General features: G+C 46.0%; 1 protein-coding gene across 2 annotated transcripts in view; it reads left to right on the top strand.

Annotated features, from left to right (window-relative positions):
- The window catches only part of Ice1 (interactor of little elongation complex ELL subunit 1), a 52,481-nt gene extending 40,082 nt beyond the window's left edge, over positions 1-12,399 (top strand). Inside the window, exons 15-19 of one of the 2 annotated variants that reach the window (XM_004625272.2) lie at positions 2,476-2,636; positions 6,787-6,977; positions 8,741-8,847; positions 9,717-9,815; positions 11,380-12,399. In XM_004625272.2, coding sequence (XP_004625329.1) covers positions 2,476-2,636; positions 6,787-6,977; positions 8,741-8,847; positions 9,717-9,815; positions 11,380-11,561 — 740 coding nt within the window. In that variant the 3' untranslated portion in view covers positions 11,562-12,399. Of the gene's footprint in view, positions 1-2,475; positions 2,637-6,786; positions 6,978-8,740; positions 8,848-9,716; positions 9,816-11,379 lie in introns of those variants that run through there. The other variant, XM_023706566.1, reaches the window with a different exon arrangement.
- The last annotated feature ends 1,676 nt before the right edge of the window (positions 12,400-14,075 follow it).

Consider the following 14,075-nt stretch of genomic DNA (forward strand, 5'->3'; position numbering starts at 1 on the left):
GTATAGACTTGAACATTTTTTGAATTGAAAATAGTACTGTTGCTTTTCTTACCTAATACTTGGGACTCTATTTTGGGGTTTACTGTTTAGTATCTTGGAAAATAATGTTAATATTTTGTACATGTGTTAGAGAACATAAATAGCGTACCTGGTTTTCAGTAGTATTTGCTGAATCAGCACTTTCTTTTCTTTTCTTTTCTTTTCTTTTTTTTTTTTTTTTTGGCGGTACCGGGGATTGAACCCAGGCCCTTGTACTTGCCAGGGAAGCACTTATTCCACTGAGCCATCTCCCTAGCCTCATAGCACATTTTCATCTGAACCTAAATGTTAGGGTGTTTCTTGTGACTATGCATTTATTCACGTGTTGCTGATAGGTGACAGGAAATACAGGAAGGTGTTTAGATAACAAGCTGCCAGACTGCTGTGCTTCAACAAAAGGGCAGCACTGGGCATGGATTCACCTGCTCATGGGAAGTGCATCAGGGGTGAAAAGGAGACAGGCATGAGGGTTGCTCTGTGCTTGTCCTTTCACCACTGTTGCCTCAGTTTCTACGGAGGATCAAAGCAGCAGGACTTCTTTGCCTCAGATCATCTGTGTTTTTAAATTAGGGAATGATGGACCAATACAGCATAGTGTTACACCAGATCTAAGTGTTGCCTACAAATAAGTATTTACTCTTTTAGTGGGAAGAAGATAAATTCCTATCCTTTCAGAATATACAACCTAGTGGACGAGAGAGACAACAAACAAACGAGCTATAATACAATAAGTAATATGCACAGTAGACACAGAAGAACAGGGGTGGAGAAACTTAGGGAGTGCGTGAGTACTGGAGCTGGTCCTGTAGCAGTTCAGGAAAGCAGCAAGAAGCCCACAAGAACAGATGGCAGTAAAACGGGCTTGTTCATAGGCCCTTCCTTCCAGGATGCCTGCGCACGTCAGGAGCTCTGCAGCTGTGAGCACCCCAGGGGCTGGAGGACCAGGGGAGCCTCATAGAGACGGACCACCATTGCTGTCGGCAGTGACGGGCGGTGGAGCTGGGTGGGATGTGGGCTCTGCCAGTCCGCGTGGGTTTCTTTTCTCCTGTCCACAGCCCATTGTCTCTCCCGAATCCTTCAGCGGCATTAGAGCTCACTCTACTCACGCACCTCCTGCTTTCTACCCTGTTCTCCTTTCTCTGCTTCCAGGGCACATACTACTCCTGACTATCATAACTGGTCTGTTTGCCATCTTTTCCACTACAGTGTACATTCTGAAAGGATGGGAGTTTGTTTATCTTGTCCCCAGTGTGTCCCCACTGCAGAAAAATATACTACTGGCAGCCATTAACTGTATCTCTTATGGATTTAGTCTTGAGTCTGGAATCTTTCCTTGTTAAAGTAACTTTTGAATTTAACAACTCAAAGTAGGCCTTGAGTTTAGTGTTTTATTTATCCATTCTTTTTAGACACATGGCAGTGATAGATAAAGTAGCTCAGAGAATATTAAAACAATGTGTGTGTGTGTGACAAACAGGATCAAACTCTTTACAATGCCTGGCATTGTCATTTACTGGAAAAACTTTTTAAGTAGTCCTAGCATTTATTGTGATGCAGAAATTCCATTCATAGGCACATATCCAACAGAAGTAGGCCTCGCCTCACAGTAGACCAGTGCACACACGTTTGTAGCATCTTGATTCATAGCCCATCGACAGAACAGTGCGTCAGCAGGTGAGTGAAGAGAAAATTGTGACCTGCCAGACTGCAGAGTGCTGCCCGCTGCGCGGTGGCAAGCCTGGGTGGTGAAGCTCAGGAACTGCTGAGTGCAGAAGTTAGAGCAGTGTGTGTGCTGCACCACTCCAGGCTGAGCGCATGACAGGAGACCCTGGCTTCAGGGACAGGCAGCGGCTCGGTCCTGGCGAGGGAAGCTCGGGATGATGGGTATTGACTGTGGCAGTGGAGGTTGGTTACCTGGATGTGTTTTTCAAAATTTATCAATCTCTGTATTCAAAGAGTATATTTGATTATATGACTAGAAAAGCCAGAGTGTAGAAGAAAATATTTACACTGAAATTAATCCAGAATTTGTGTACTGAAAAACTTGCTACAAATAAAGTTTTCTATCCTGAAAGTCTTCTGTACCTGTGTGAATACATAAACCTGTCCACTGAGGATACAAGTCAGTTGGCAGCTTTCTGGAGATACAGAACTTAGAAAAAGAATTTGGTCCATTTTTTTTTCAATGTATTTGGGGGCTGTCTTTTTTTTCATACAGTTCTGTATAGTTTTTTAATATGTGTAAGTTTTATCTGAATGAAGTATGAGAAAGGAGAGAGAAAGAGAATGTTTTGCAGTTCTGATGAGGCCAGAGTCCCTTCTGCTCTAGGCTGCAGGATGCCATGCACGGCACCCGTGAAATGAGCTTGTGATAGTTGTTAAATTCAATCACTTGATCAGACCTAAATGTTTCTTTTATTGCTTGCTTTCTTGTAGATTTTCCAGAGTCTGAGAAATTGACTTTGTTTATTGCAAACATGTGGCACGATGTGTTTGGCTCTCAGTCGGTGATCAGTAAAGCAATGCAACTAGTTGCCAGGCAGCGTGCCAAAGGGGAGGTTCTGAGCTGTTTGAAAGCTTTTCTCAGCTGGGAAAAGGTGAGCATTTCCCCTTATTTCTTCTGCTACTTATCATATTTATAGACCTTACATGAATGGTATTCCTTGTCTTTGTATTTAGTTTGGTTTAGTTCATAAGCATTTTAAAGATATTCATCATCTTATTACATCCTGTAATATACCATTCTAGCCTAAGCTTACACATTTTTTTAAGTATTCATGAGCCATCCCAGGAAGAGTGGTAGATCTGTGGAGTATAGTAATTTCCCAGAGTTTGGTTTTTTTTTTCTTCATGGAACCGGGGATTGAACTCAGGCCCTCGTGCTTGCCTGGGAAGCGCTTATTCTACTGAGCCATCTCTCCGGCCCAGAGTTTGTTTCATCTACTACCTTACGAATGATGAAATCCGTAGATATGTATAGATGGATAAAGGGCTTGGAGTAGATGTAAATCATTTGATCTATAGGAGGTAGAAAAAAACTTTTTCACCAAAGTGAAAAAGTTGATACCTGTTCTTCCTGTTAAGCTTTTTCTGAGTCTCCTATACTGTTCTTTTCTTTTTGCTTGACAGAACTGGTGTTTGTTTTAAGTAGTTAGTTTTCATGAGAACTTTCCCTATTTTGTCTTTTTGATGACTGATATGTGAAGGGAGACAATGTGATCAGAACATATGGTGAATGTTTACATTTAAAAATTGCCTTTAGTCCCCCTCAGAGCACCTTCTTCATATTGAACGCACGTGTCTCTGTCTCAGTCACTGTTCCTAACACTTTCTGAAGTGTTTCCGGAAATCCTTTTCTGAGTGTCTTTACATGAGTCATTATTACAAATGCAGTGAGCACTGCGCCTGGTGCCTTCCAATGGAAAGGCAAGGCAAAGCCATCAATCACAGTGTGTCCTCCTCCACGTGAGTCATTGGAGTCATATGGCACTGTGCAAAGGTGAACATTTTGAGTCAGTTCAGAGCACCAGTACAGCCAGACATGCATGGCGGGATAACCAAAGACACTCCTGAAAGAAAGTAGCTAGAGTACAGTGAGATGAGTCTGTTCAAAGTGAGGGGAAGTATTTTGAGGGAAGTTAATGGCACTGTGTCTATAGCTGTAATAATGTTTAAAATTTGGAGGCCTGGCCCTAGCTCAGGCCTTTAAGTGGCTGCTTCCACAAAGCTGTCAGCCTCAGGTTGCTGGAGTTCGAACCTCATAACTCTCTCCTGCTGGCCAGAAGTGCCCTAAGGCATTCGAGGAACAAAAAAAAAAAAAAAAAAAATACTTAAAATTTAAATATTCACTGTACTTTTTAGTCACACCTCATAGTATTTAGATTGGTGGTCTTTTATTCATAATTTTGTCTAATGAGAATCCAGTTATAGTAAGTAGTTAACCTTCAAACTACTTAAAGAGGTTGATTATTGCCTTTTCTGTTAATGAGCATGTATTAATGTTTTGGAAAACATTTGTTAGGCTCTTATTTTGTTTATAGACAGAAAAGGAAAGAGCTACTTGTAGTCCAGAGTTAGGTGACTATCAAAAACCAAATCACCTCTTCATCAAGCTGCCTAGACACACCAGTGGACCTCTGTAAGGTGCTATTTGAAATTGCAGTGAGTCCTTTGGCAGGCAGGAGACCTGCCGCCTGGGCCTAGCTCAGTGTAGAGCTCTTGCCTAGCGTGCACAAAGCCTCGGGTGTGCCTCCCTCGTGGGCTGGGCTCACAGTGGATACACGCAGCCGCATACATCGGCTTCAGAGGGTGTTACCCAAAACTTTGCAACCAGAAAGCTTCAAATTTCATTGTTTTTTGCTTTTAGAGATACTTGTATAGACTTTGCATGCTGAACATCCATAAACTCAAAGTCCAAACTGTTGTGAATGGAAAACTTGGAGCATCCACACTTGGATCTTGAGGTTGGACTGGAGGTGTGCAGGCTGCCTGCAGAGTGGGAAGTGTTTTGTCTTCAGGGCGCCCCGGCCAGGCTTCTGCAGCAGTTGATAAAATATGCAAATGCCCTCTGCATGTGGAAAAGACACTTGGCTTAACTTGCTATACACTTAAAAAGTTCATGTTCTGTTTATAAGCTGTTGTTACAGAAGTGCCTTCATTTTGGCCAGTGGTTGTTATCTTAATTCATATTTAAGAAGTTAACATCTCCTAAGTAATATTTTACTTATAAACTTCAATAATTTAATTGTCTTTGTTTTTAAGGTAATTATAAACTTAAGATATGTCTCAGTTACTTTGCTCTTGTTTCTGGGACAAAATAGCCAACACCCAAAGTCAAAGAAGGAGAAGTTTATTTAGCTCATAGTTATTGGAGGATTCAGTCTGTACTCTGCTGGTTCCAGGGTCAGGATGGCACAGGGAAGAGGGCAGCAGTTGCTGGCGGTGGAAAACAGCAAAGAAGAGGAAGAGCCGAAAGGGAAGAGCAGCTGCTGCAGCCAGCAAGCCCCTTTCCCTTCCCTATATTGTACTCAGGTTACCTGCCCCAAAGCAGGGGCAGCACTCACACCCATAATCCCAGCACTGGATCGTGAGTTATCACTAACTCTAGAAACTGCTCCAGTGACTGCATGAGGCTTTGCAGGGGCAGCTGGACATAAATCAAAACAAGATACATACCTCGGAATACATCAAACTTGACCTTCAAGTCTAATTATCAAAATCTTTGTAATAAGCATTTAAGCTTATGTTTGAATGTAAAAATTGAATCGAGGATGTGGAATATGAATTGTATTAAATATTTAAACATTTACATGTTGCTAAACATTTGTAATTAGTGTCCTAATTATAATACAAAATAGTGTAAACTAATTATAAATTAAAGAGCAAATTCTCGGGGCTTCTTCGTACCATAAATAAAATACGTGCACGGTGATACCTTGGTTCAGACTGCTTCTGTTCGTGAGCTCCACGGCAGATTGACAAACTCAGCCGCAGCCGTCTCCCCAGAACGGGGACCCAGACACCTCTGCATTATCACGTGTTCACAGACACTTGGTGTGTGGCCTTTTGTGTAGTACAAAATGTGAACCGCCAAAGCAACTAAAGTTTGAATTTGATTCTCTTCCGGTCGAGATTTATGCATCTTCTCAGCATACAAAGTTACTGACTTTTCCTAAGGGGAGGATACTTGCTTTGTGATTGAGTTTGGCTTTTCAGGTAGATACTTCTGGATTATGATTTAGTTATAGGTTATATGTGATAGAAAGTTGTGAGAATCTTTGTTACTTAATCTGCAGAGGAACATGTTGAGCACTTCAAACAACAAAGCCAATTTCTAAGCCTGGGCTTTGTTCTGTAGTGAGCACACAAATCTGTATTACCTAGGTATTACTTTTACACGGGAAGTTTTCTACAGTGCAGGTAGATAGCACCACCACTTTGGCAAGCAGTTGATTCTTAGAGTTAAGCAAGTTTTAGCAAAGGATCCTCCTAGATACTTACTCAAGATAAGTCAAGTTTACGTGCCGAGGCTTGCACATCGTTATTCATCGAAACATTCACAATAGCAGACAGGAGGCATTAAGTGAGATGTCACAGGGGAGGTGATCATCCACCACTTCCTCACCCATATGATAGGCTACTGCAGTGATCAGGAGGAATACCTGCACCAGTGCGTGCAGCCAAGTGAGTAAGTAACAAAGATAAGTACAGTGCAAAAGAAGCTGGGCACAGTTGTCCAGGATGGCTGATTCAGTGTTACAAGTTTCTGGGAAGGGCACACTGATCTCCAGTGTCACAAAGATGGACTGAATTTAAAGAAGCTTTTAAAGGTTTAATTTTTTAGATTATAACCTTGTAATTGTCTGATGTGATACAGATTTACCTTCTTATGTGGATTACAGCTAAGCACTTTTGTACCTTACCGAGTTCAGCATCCTGCCTCTAGCGTTTGACCTGTCCTATCAGCTCCTGTTCTATAATCATTTTATCATAAGTAGTGTGACTGGGGTAAATACTTTCTCAAAAATGCAGCCATTACAGAAAGTTATTTTGTAAGCCGAAAGACTTAAGTCATCTATGCTTACTGTAATCTTTGTCAGATATCCTTGATTTGGGACTCTGAATTGTGTTTATTTTTTTTTTTTTAATTTTAATGATTTTATTGAGAAAGAAGTAGCAATGAGACAGCTTCAAAACAGGTTAGTAGATGAATTGTATTTTTAATGTATTTGTTGTTTCATTCCGTAGAATGCTCCTGTAGATGTTGGCATCATGGTTTCTAAGCTGCTTTTGACCATACAGTTATGTCCAAAAACAGAATTTCAGCCCAGTGAGAAATTCGGAGAAGACCTGAGTGATAGCACTTGGGAATACATCTTTGCCATCGATCTGCTCTGCTCCCATCAGAAGTGGGTTTGGACGCACGATAACATTATAAGGTTGGCTACTTTGCTGACACCAAGATAGTTGTTTTAATTGTAAGATAGCCTGTGGATGTTGAGTTGCAGTTTGAATCATGTTTGTTGTTCCATAAAGGTAGCTGAAACTTCATTTTGATGAGAGTTAAGATGTCTATACTTACCTTTGCTTGAATTTTCTGTAGTGTTTCTTGATACTTTCCACTGTACTCTGTTGTTAGTTCTTTTTCTTTTTTTTTTTTTTTTTTGGTGGAACCGGGGATTGAACTCAGGTCCTTGTGCTTGCCAGGGAAGCACTTATTCCACTGAGCCATCTCCCCGGCCCTTGTTGTTAGTTCTTCCCAGTAGAAATGGCTCTGGTTCACAGGGAGGGCTCCCTGACATATCCTCAGCATAAGCAAGTACACGTGGGATGAAGTACAGTTTTTATCTTAAATGTCAAGCACTCTGAAAGTCCACAGGAAAAGCAGTATCAGCATTACAGAACAACAGCTCCTCACTCAGGGAGAGAGTAAAGGCTGGTGCTCCAGGGGTGCACTGTGTCCACGGAGCTAGCCTTTCTCCACGCCCTGTTCCGGCCCTGCCATCTGAGAGAGGAGGGTATACGCTGCCATGCAGACGTTTCCCGCAGATCCTCATGTTCCCAGGAAGCCCTGGCTGAGGAAGGGTGGCTTGTGTATACGACACTGGGAACATTTACAGAAGGCTTGGTAACCCGTGCTCTTGGAATCCTGAAGCCTGTACCCTGCAGAAATGACCTTTGCGAGGACTGTCTGTACTGGGGTGTTGGGTCCCTCCTCGCTGCCTCCCACACTAGGAGAGGCCAGGGCAAGGCTGGACGTCTGCAAGCCACAGCATGGGGCTGAGTTGAGTCCACGGGCAGAATGGGACGTAGCTGCATCCAAATACATAGCTCTAAGTAGATCCCTAGGTGCTGACCTGGAGAGGTGTCTCTCACAGGTACTGAGGAAGTGTCTGCATGAGGATGGACGGCTTATGTAGCCTCCTCTCACCCAATCTGCATAGCAGTCCAGGAGGCAGGGCCCTTCTGCTCCCCAGGAACAGGGACCACAGCTGGGAGCTGTCGGCGTGCTCTGGCCACAGTCCTCCTGCTAGCCGTGGGGACCGCCTGGACCATCGGATACTTGCCTGGGAGACTCCAGACCCCACCTCCTCCCTCGGCAGTCAGGCGCTGCACCTACCTTGTAGTTTCCATGCTTAGAGGAAGGAGTGTCCGGAAAGAAAAGCTAGAATCAGAGGTGTGAGTTTTCTGAGGTAGGGTTGCTTAGAGCATTGTTTATGTTCCACAAGAGAAAGGAGGGCAGAGCTGGCACTGCTTTCGTTCCCTGGAAAATTTCTTTAATCCACTTGAAGTGTGCTTTCGTTCCTGATGTCCCTTTCCTTTTGGCTTGTTGTGCACACATGTCTTTGTTTCTCTGAGAACCTCCTACTTTTCTGTGGGCTTCTGAAACTCAGGCTGCCTTCGTACCTGGGAAATCCAGACTCCACCATTTCCCGCTGCTGTGGCTTTGGGATTCCATAAACAGAGTTAGAACAGAATAAAGATTCAAGTGTGGCTGGACATTTGTGGCCCGTTTCAAGTCTGTGTGGGCGCAAACGTCCTCAGTAGCAAGGTAGGAGCTTCCTTTCAGTGTTGTCTGTTCTCATTTGGGATAAACTGGTAGCTGTCAGCACTCAGTCCGTGTACTCACTGCCCATGGGCCGTGTACAGGGTCTGGTTTTGTTGGAGTACTCGTGCCCATGTGCCTTTCATGTTGTTACAGTAAGGAGCTGTGGCCTGTAATGGATAAGTGGATAAAATACAGGAAAGGACATGCGAACATTGCATACACTCCTGATGTGATCGTCGCGTCCATTCTGAGACTGATTGGTAAGTTGCTTTATTCTTGCTGTGCTGTCTTGGCGTGGGAGTTGTTTACTTGGAAATAAATGATCGATACCCCTCTTCAAATTCCAGCAATCTCAGCAGAACCACACTTCACCCCACCAGTTTCAGGTGCGCCTCGGAGCGCAGAGCTGTCAAGCTCAGGGCAGCTGTGCGAGTTGTCCCAAGGCTGCGCTTGCCTAAAGGCTCAGATGTTGCCCTTACCTACAGCGGTAGCCTTCCTGAAGCCACAGGCTCACGTTGCTCCTTGCTGAGGATGCGTCCTCACTGCCCAGAAGCCGAGTTGTGGCACTCACAGCCCACACACACATGTTCTTTTCTTCACAGAGCATGTGTGCTCGAGTGCGGGGGTGGGTGGTTTGCACGAATTTCAGTGTTTGTGCTGCGGGCAGCGGGTACTGAGTAACAGCTTCATGGTGAGACGCCACCACCTTGACCACAGCTGTGCATTAGGCCGCAGTGCCCGCCCCCCTCTTAGCACTGTGGGGTCCCTCTCTAGGGGAGTGTATTGGGAGCAGGGGGCGTATTGTGATGACAGCAGTTTCCAAGGAGCCTTTTGAGGGGAGTGGTCTGTGTTTAGCTGTCTCGTGTTCCATCAGGAACATTTCCCGTGTAACCTTCCTAGATCACTTATTATGCTGTAGCCTAGCTTAGCCGTTTGTGAATAAACGAGAGGATGAGCATTTTGCTGACTTCTGGAAGACAAAGTGTTGTATTGTCTTGAGGTTTCACTATTTAACCTGCTTGCACTTACTAGGTACCCACTTTAACCTCAGGATTTTAAGGGTTAATGAATTTTTATGAAAAATTAATCAGCATTTTACCAAAGACTGTCTACACTTTATTTCCTCCAGGTCGCCTGGGCCAGTTGGGTTTAAAGGAAGGATTTCCAACTACTGTGAAAAATATCAGTTCAGTTATTGGTATGTTCATACAGCATGCGCAGGATGAAGGTAAAACTCTCGCTTAATAAATTGCCTTCACTTACTGTTTAACCTGTTTTTATCACTTTCCTGGAAGTGCTTTTCTTCATGTATACGGGGGACATGGCGTGTGTGTGCGTGCGCGTGCGCATGTGCATGTGTGGTCTGGTTCTTCTCATGGCCTGCTTATTCATGTACTCAGCCCTGGTAGGCAGTGCTTCTCTGAGGAGGAGGGACCTCTCGCCCCAGCTGCTGGCCCTTGACCCCAGGCACTCTGTGCCACGGGCTTAGCCTGGACTCCCACAGGCTTTTTGCTGGAGCTGTGTCCTGCCTATCCCAGGTCATAGGAGGGCAGTGCTGCCTGGAGGGATAGCCAGCATGCCCCATGTGCTATCGGGAACCTGGAAGCCTTAGGAGTGGATCTGCATGGTGGGGCTTCTGTCATCATGTATGTTCTGCATAGGATGTCATCGTGTGTCTTACTTTCTTATAGGAGAAGTTTAAGAATCCAGAGTAATACTTAGTGATTATGCTAGTTTCTATTTTGTGTATTTCCAAGCAGCTAAATACTCATCAGACATTTATGGGGCAGCAAGATAGCTCAGCGGACCAGGTTCAATCTGCAACACCATATGCTGTGCCAGCCCCATCCCTGGGCACACTGAGTCGGCCACCAAGACCAGGTGTGATGGCACATGCCTGTAATCCCAGTGCTAAGGAGGCTGAAAACAGGAGGATCACTATGAGTCCAAACTGCATAGTGAGACCTTGTACCAAATACGTTTAAAAAAAATAAAAGAAAAAAGAAATGTATGAAGTGACAAGCACTGCACGGCCCCCAGAATGATTCTTACCTTAGTAAGGGCTCTGTCTCCAGCTTGCAATGAGAGGTGTGCTGTGCTGAGCTCACAGAACAACATGAAGGGGCTTCCTTGTGCTGTGGCCCCTTCTAGACTTCCGAGTCACCACCACGGCTACACCCTTGCTCCCTGTGAAGACAGCTCTGGCTTAGCGTCCAGGTGTGAGAGCCTGGCGCTCAGAGCTTGTTTTGTACAGGCTCACTGTGGCTAGGTGGGCAGGACTCAGAGAAGGAGAAGCCCTGCTGGGGTCGGGCTGCCTGGTGCTACCCGCGGCATGGCGCAAGCTGCCAGGCCAGCCCTTGGAGCTGGGTGGCGCTGTGCTTGTGGCCTACACTGAGGCCCAGGGGAAGTTGGTCGCCAAGTGCAGAGTGAGGAAGGGCCTGACCAGCTTTGGTGGTCCACGTCTGCTGTGCTCCCCAGAGAGCTTTTTGAACTGAGCCACACATTTGTGCATACTAATGGGCTTGGCTTTCTGCCGCTGCATTGCTGTGGGTCATCGTTTCCAGCATCGGGAGGTGGGGCTGGGCGAGCACAGCAGGCCTGGATTGAACCCTTGGGCCCTGTACCTGCTTGCAGGCACTTCAATCCACTGAGTTATTTGGCCAGCCCTATTAATTTTCATTTCTGACTGAAAGTGTTCTATGTGTGTACAGCTTATATTGCTAGAAATTATAACATTGACTTTGAATAAGAGGTATTTTCTTATGTTATCATTGATTGGAATTTCTTCTCAGATATCCCGTGGGGCATCCAGCTAGCAGCAGTGTATGCTCTGTGTGATTTGAGTCCCAGCAACCCAGAGGAGATCCTGAAAATCCTGGAGGCCTGGCGGAAAGAGACCTCCCACTGCATCCCCTCTGCCATCGTCAGCTGCCTGGAGGAGGTTGGCACCCTGAGGACCGCAGACCTCAGCTGAGCACGAGCCGAGGCAGCGAGACAAGTGCCTTGACACATTCTGACACCAGTGGACTAGCCTGCTTCCAGAACAGAGGAGACGTGAGCCGGGCCTCTCCTCCCTGCTCCGTCGGGCTGGAGACGGGAACAAGCAGATGCCAGACGCGCTTCTCCCAGCGGAAGTGCTCCTTTCACTTCTGGCTCTTGTGATCATGTGACATGTGGATGTATTATTCTGTCTTGGTCAAATGAAACTTGAACTTAGCCCTTTTTTTGCTGCAGAAAGTGTCCTTTTAGTGGCTTTTTAAAACTGAGTGGCATTTTGTAATGAACTTAACAATATGAGAACACGATTTGGTTCCTGAGCTATTTTTAGATGTTATGTTCAAATGAGTATCTAGGAAACAGCAAATTGGCTACAAGGAGCAGTCTTCCACTCTGTTAGTTGGAAGTGGGCTACAAAAGCTTTTCTCAAGATTAGCGCATAATCTACCAGAGTAAAACACTGAGAGCCATTAGCAGAAACTCATTTAATGCTTCTTCTTCATATCACTAAAGTTCCTTAAAAATATTGAACTATCTGTCAGGAACGGAGAGCAAGGCCGCAGACGCTCTTTTGTGGCTTGGTGACCAGCAGCCTGTCTCCCGAGCCACTGGGGGGCGCAGGCGGGCGCTGCGTGCCGTGTACATAGGGTCGTGCTATGATGTGTCTCACATTGGATGATATTCCACTTTCGGAATTTTAGTACTTGTACATAGACATGGGTTTAATAACTCACCGTGATTCTGATTTGTCTTATATTCATCATTTCTTAAACTCTTGTATGTGTTTTTATAATAAAAAAAGTAAGCCATGCACACTGTTGTGTTGTGGAAAGCTGACCCTTGGTGTTAATTTCTGTACCAACACGAAGAAAGGCCAACCGAGAAGAGAGCCCTGCTTTCCAGTGACACTTGTATGGCTCGAGTCCCCACGACACTGCTAGGAGAGAGTTGGAAGACAGTCCTCATGATTAGATTTGGAGTTTAGTTAGGACTGGGGCCAGCTAAAAGCCGCAATTGACGGCCTCTTAGCTGTTGTGTAACTGAAACTCAGGTGCGCCTGGGCGCCCTCTGCTGGCGCCCGTCCCCACCATGTCTGTTGCCGGCTGCTCACCAATGCAGGCCAGGAGCTGGAGCATCTTGGTGTGCTCTGACCACGGACAGAAAGCCTGCCTGAAGTAATCACCCCACAAACAGTCCAGAACCTGACCAGTGCGGTCCAGAAAGAGGGAAATCTGCATGCAGAGGAGGAGGGTAGTGCTTCCTCCATGCTAGGCAAGGAAGGCTTCCTGAGGACCCAGAGCCCCAAGGGCCTGGAGGAAGGGAGGGAAGGAGCCAGCCTTCTTCTGGGCAGGCAGAGGTGTGCTGGAGGGAACAGATCCAAGTGCCAGAGGAGGCTGTATGTCCCTGCTGAGCCCATAGGAGAGGATGGCCCTTCTGAGTCCGCTGTGGTCCTGAAGAGCAGAACCAGGGCTCAGGGCATTTGAGCAGAGGGCCTGCACCATTGTGTCCTGGGGGCTGTTGCCAGGCTTTGCCATCTGCTTTTAGAGGAAGTGCTGTGTGTGAGGTGGGGCGGGGATGGGGAGGAAGCCAGGAAGAGCCCCAGGCTCCTGCACAGGGCGCCTGGACCTGGGAACAGGTAGGCACACAAGGTTGGTGATGCTGAGCTTGCCTTTGGCCCTTGTCTTCATTACGTAGTTACATTGCCGAGAGAAAATGCACAATACCTAAAGCTAAAGAAGGAAAGGTTTATTTAGAGTTTTCAGTCCGTAATCAGCTAGCTCCAAGGCAGAATGGCACAGCAGAGAGCCAACAGCTCAAGATGGAAGAAGACAGACAGCATAACCAGTAAGAGCAATAGAACAGCAAGCCTTTCCTTCTTTTTTGGTGTATGCAGGCTGCCTGCCCTAGGTTCATATAACACTGATACCCATAGTCCCACTACTAGACAATGAACCAATCACAGACTAGAGTCAGCCACCTTGAAAAAGTCTCCCCCCCCCTCCTTGACTGCACGAGGCTTTGGGGCTCATCCAGATGGACCATAACATTCTGCCCCTGGCCCCCCAAAGACTCATGCACATCCCCTTATGCAAAAGGCATTTAATCATCTAAGAGTTGCCTAAGTCCTAGCAGTTTCAGCATTGCTGAAAAGTCCAAGTCCCAAGTCTCCAAGATGTAGGACAAACTTAGCTGTGAGCCCCTGCACGGAGGAAGTTAAACACATCTGACGTTCAGTGGAACAAGACAGACATTTCCATTCTAAAGGGTATGCTACAAAAGATGGTACAAATGGTATGATACAAATGGTGATACAAAGGATTGGGACCAAAGCAAGCCCAGAATCCAGCTGGGCGAATCCAAAGGGCGTGGGTGACCCCACCCCTCCACCTAAGCACTCCCAGAGGCTGCAGCTCCCACAGCCTCTCTCTTAGGCCTGCTCTGCTCAGTCCTGCAGCCTTCCGCAGATGATCCATGTTCCTGGCATTTCCAA

Source organism: Octodon degus, unplaced genomic scaffold, assembly GCF_000260255.1.
Source record: "Octodon degus isolate 3935 unplaced genomic scaffold, OctDeg1.0 scaffold00008, whole genome shotgun sequence".
NCBI lineage: Eukaryota > Metazoa > Chordata > Mammalia > Rodentia > Octodontidae > Octodon > Octodon degus.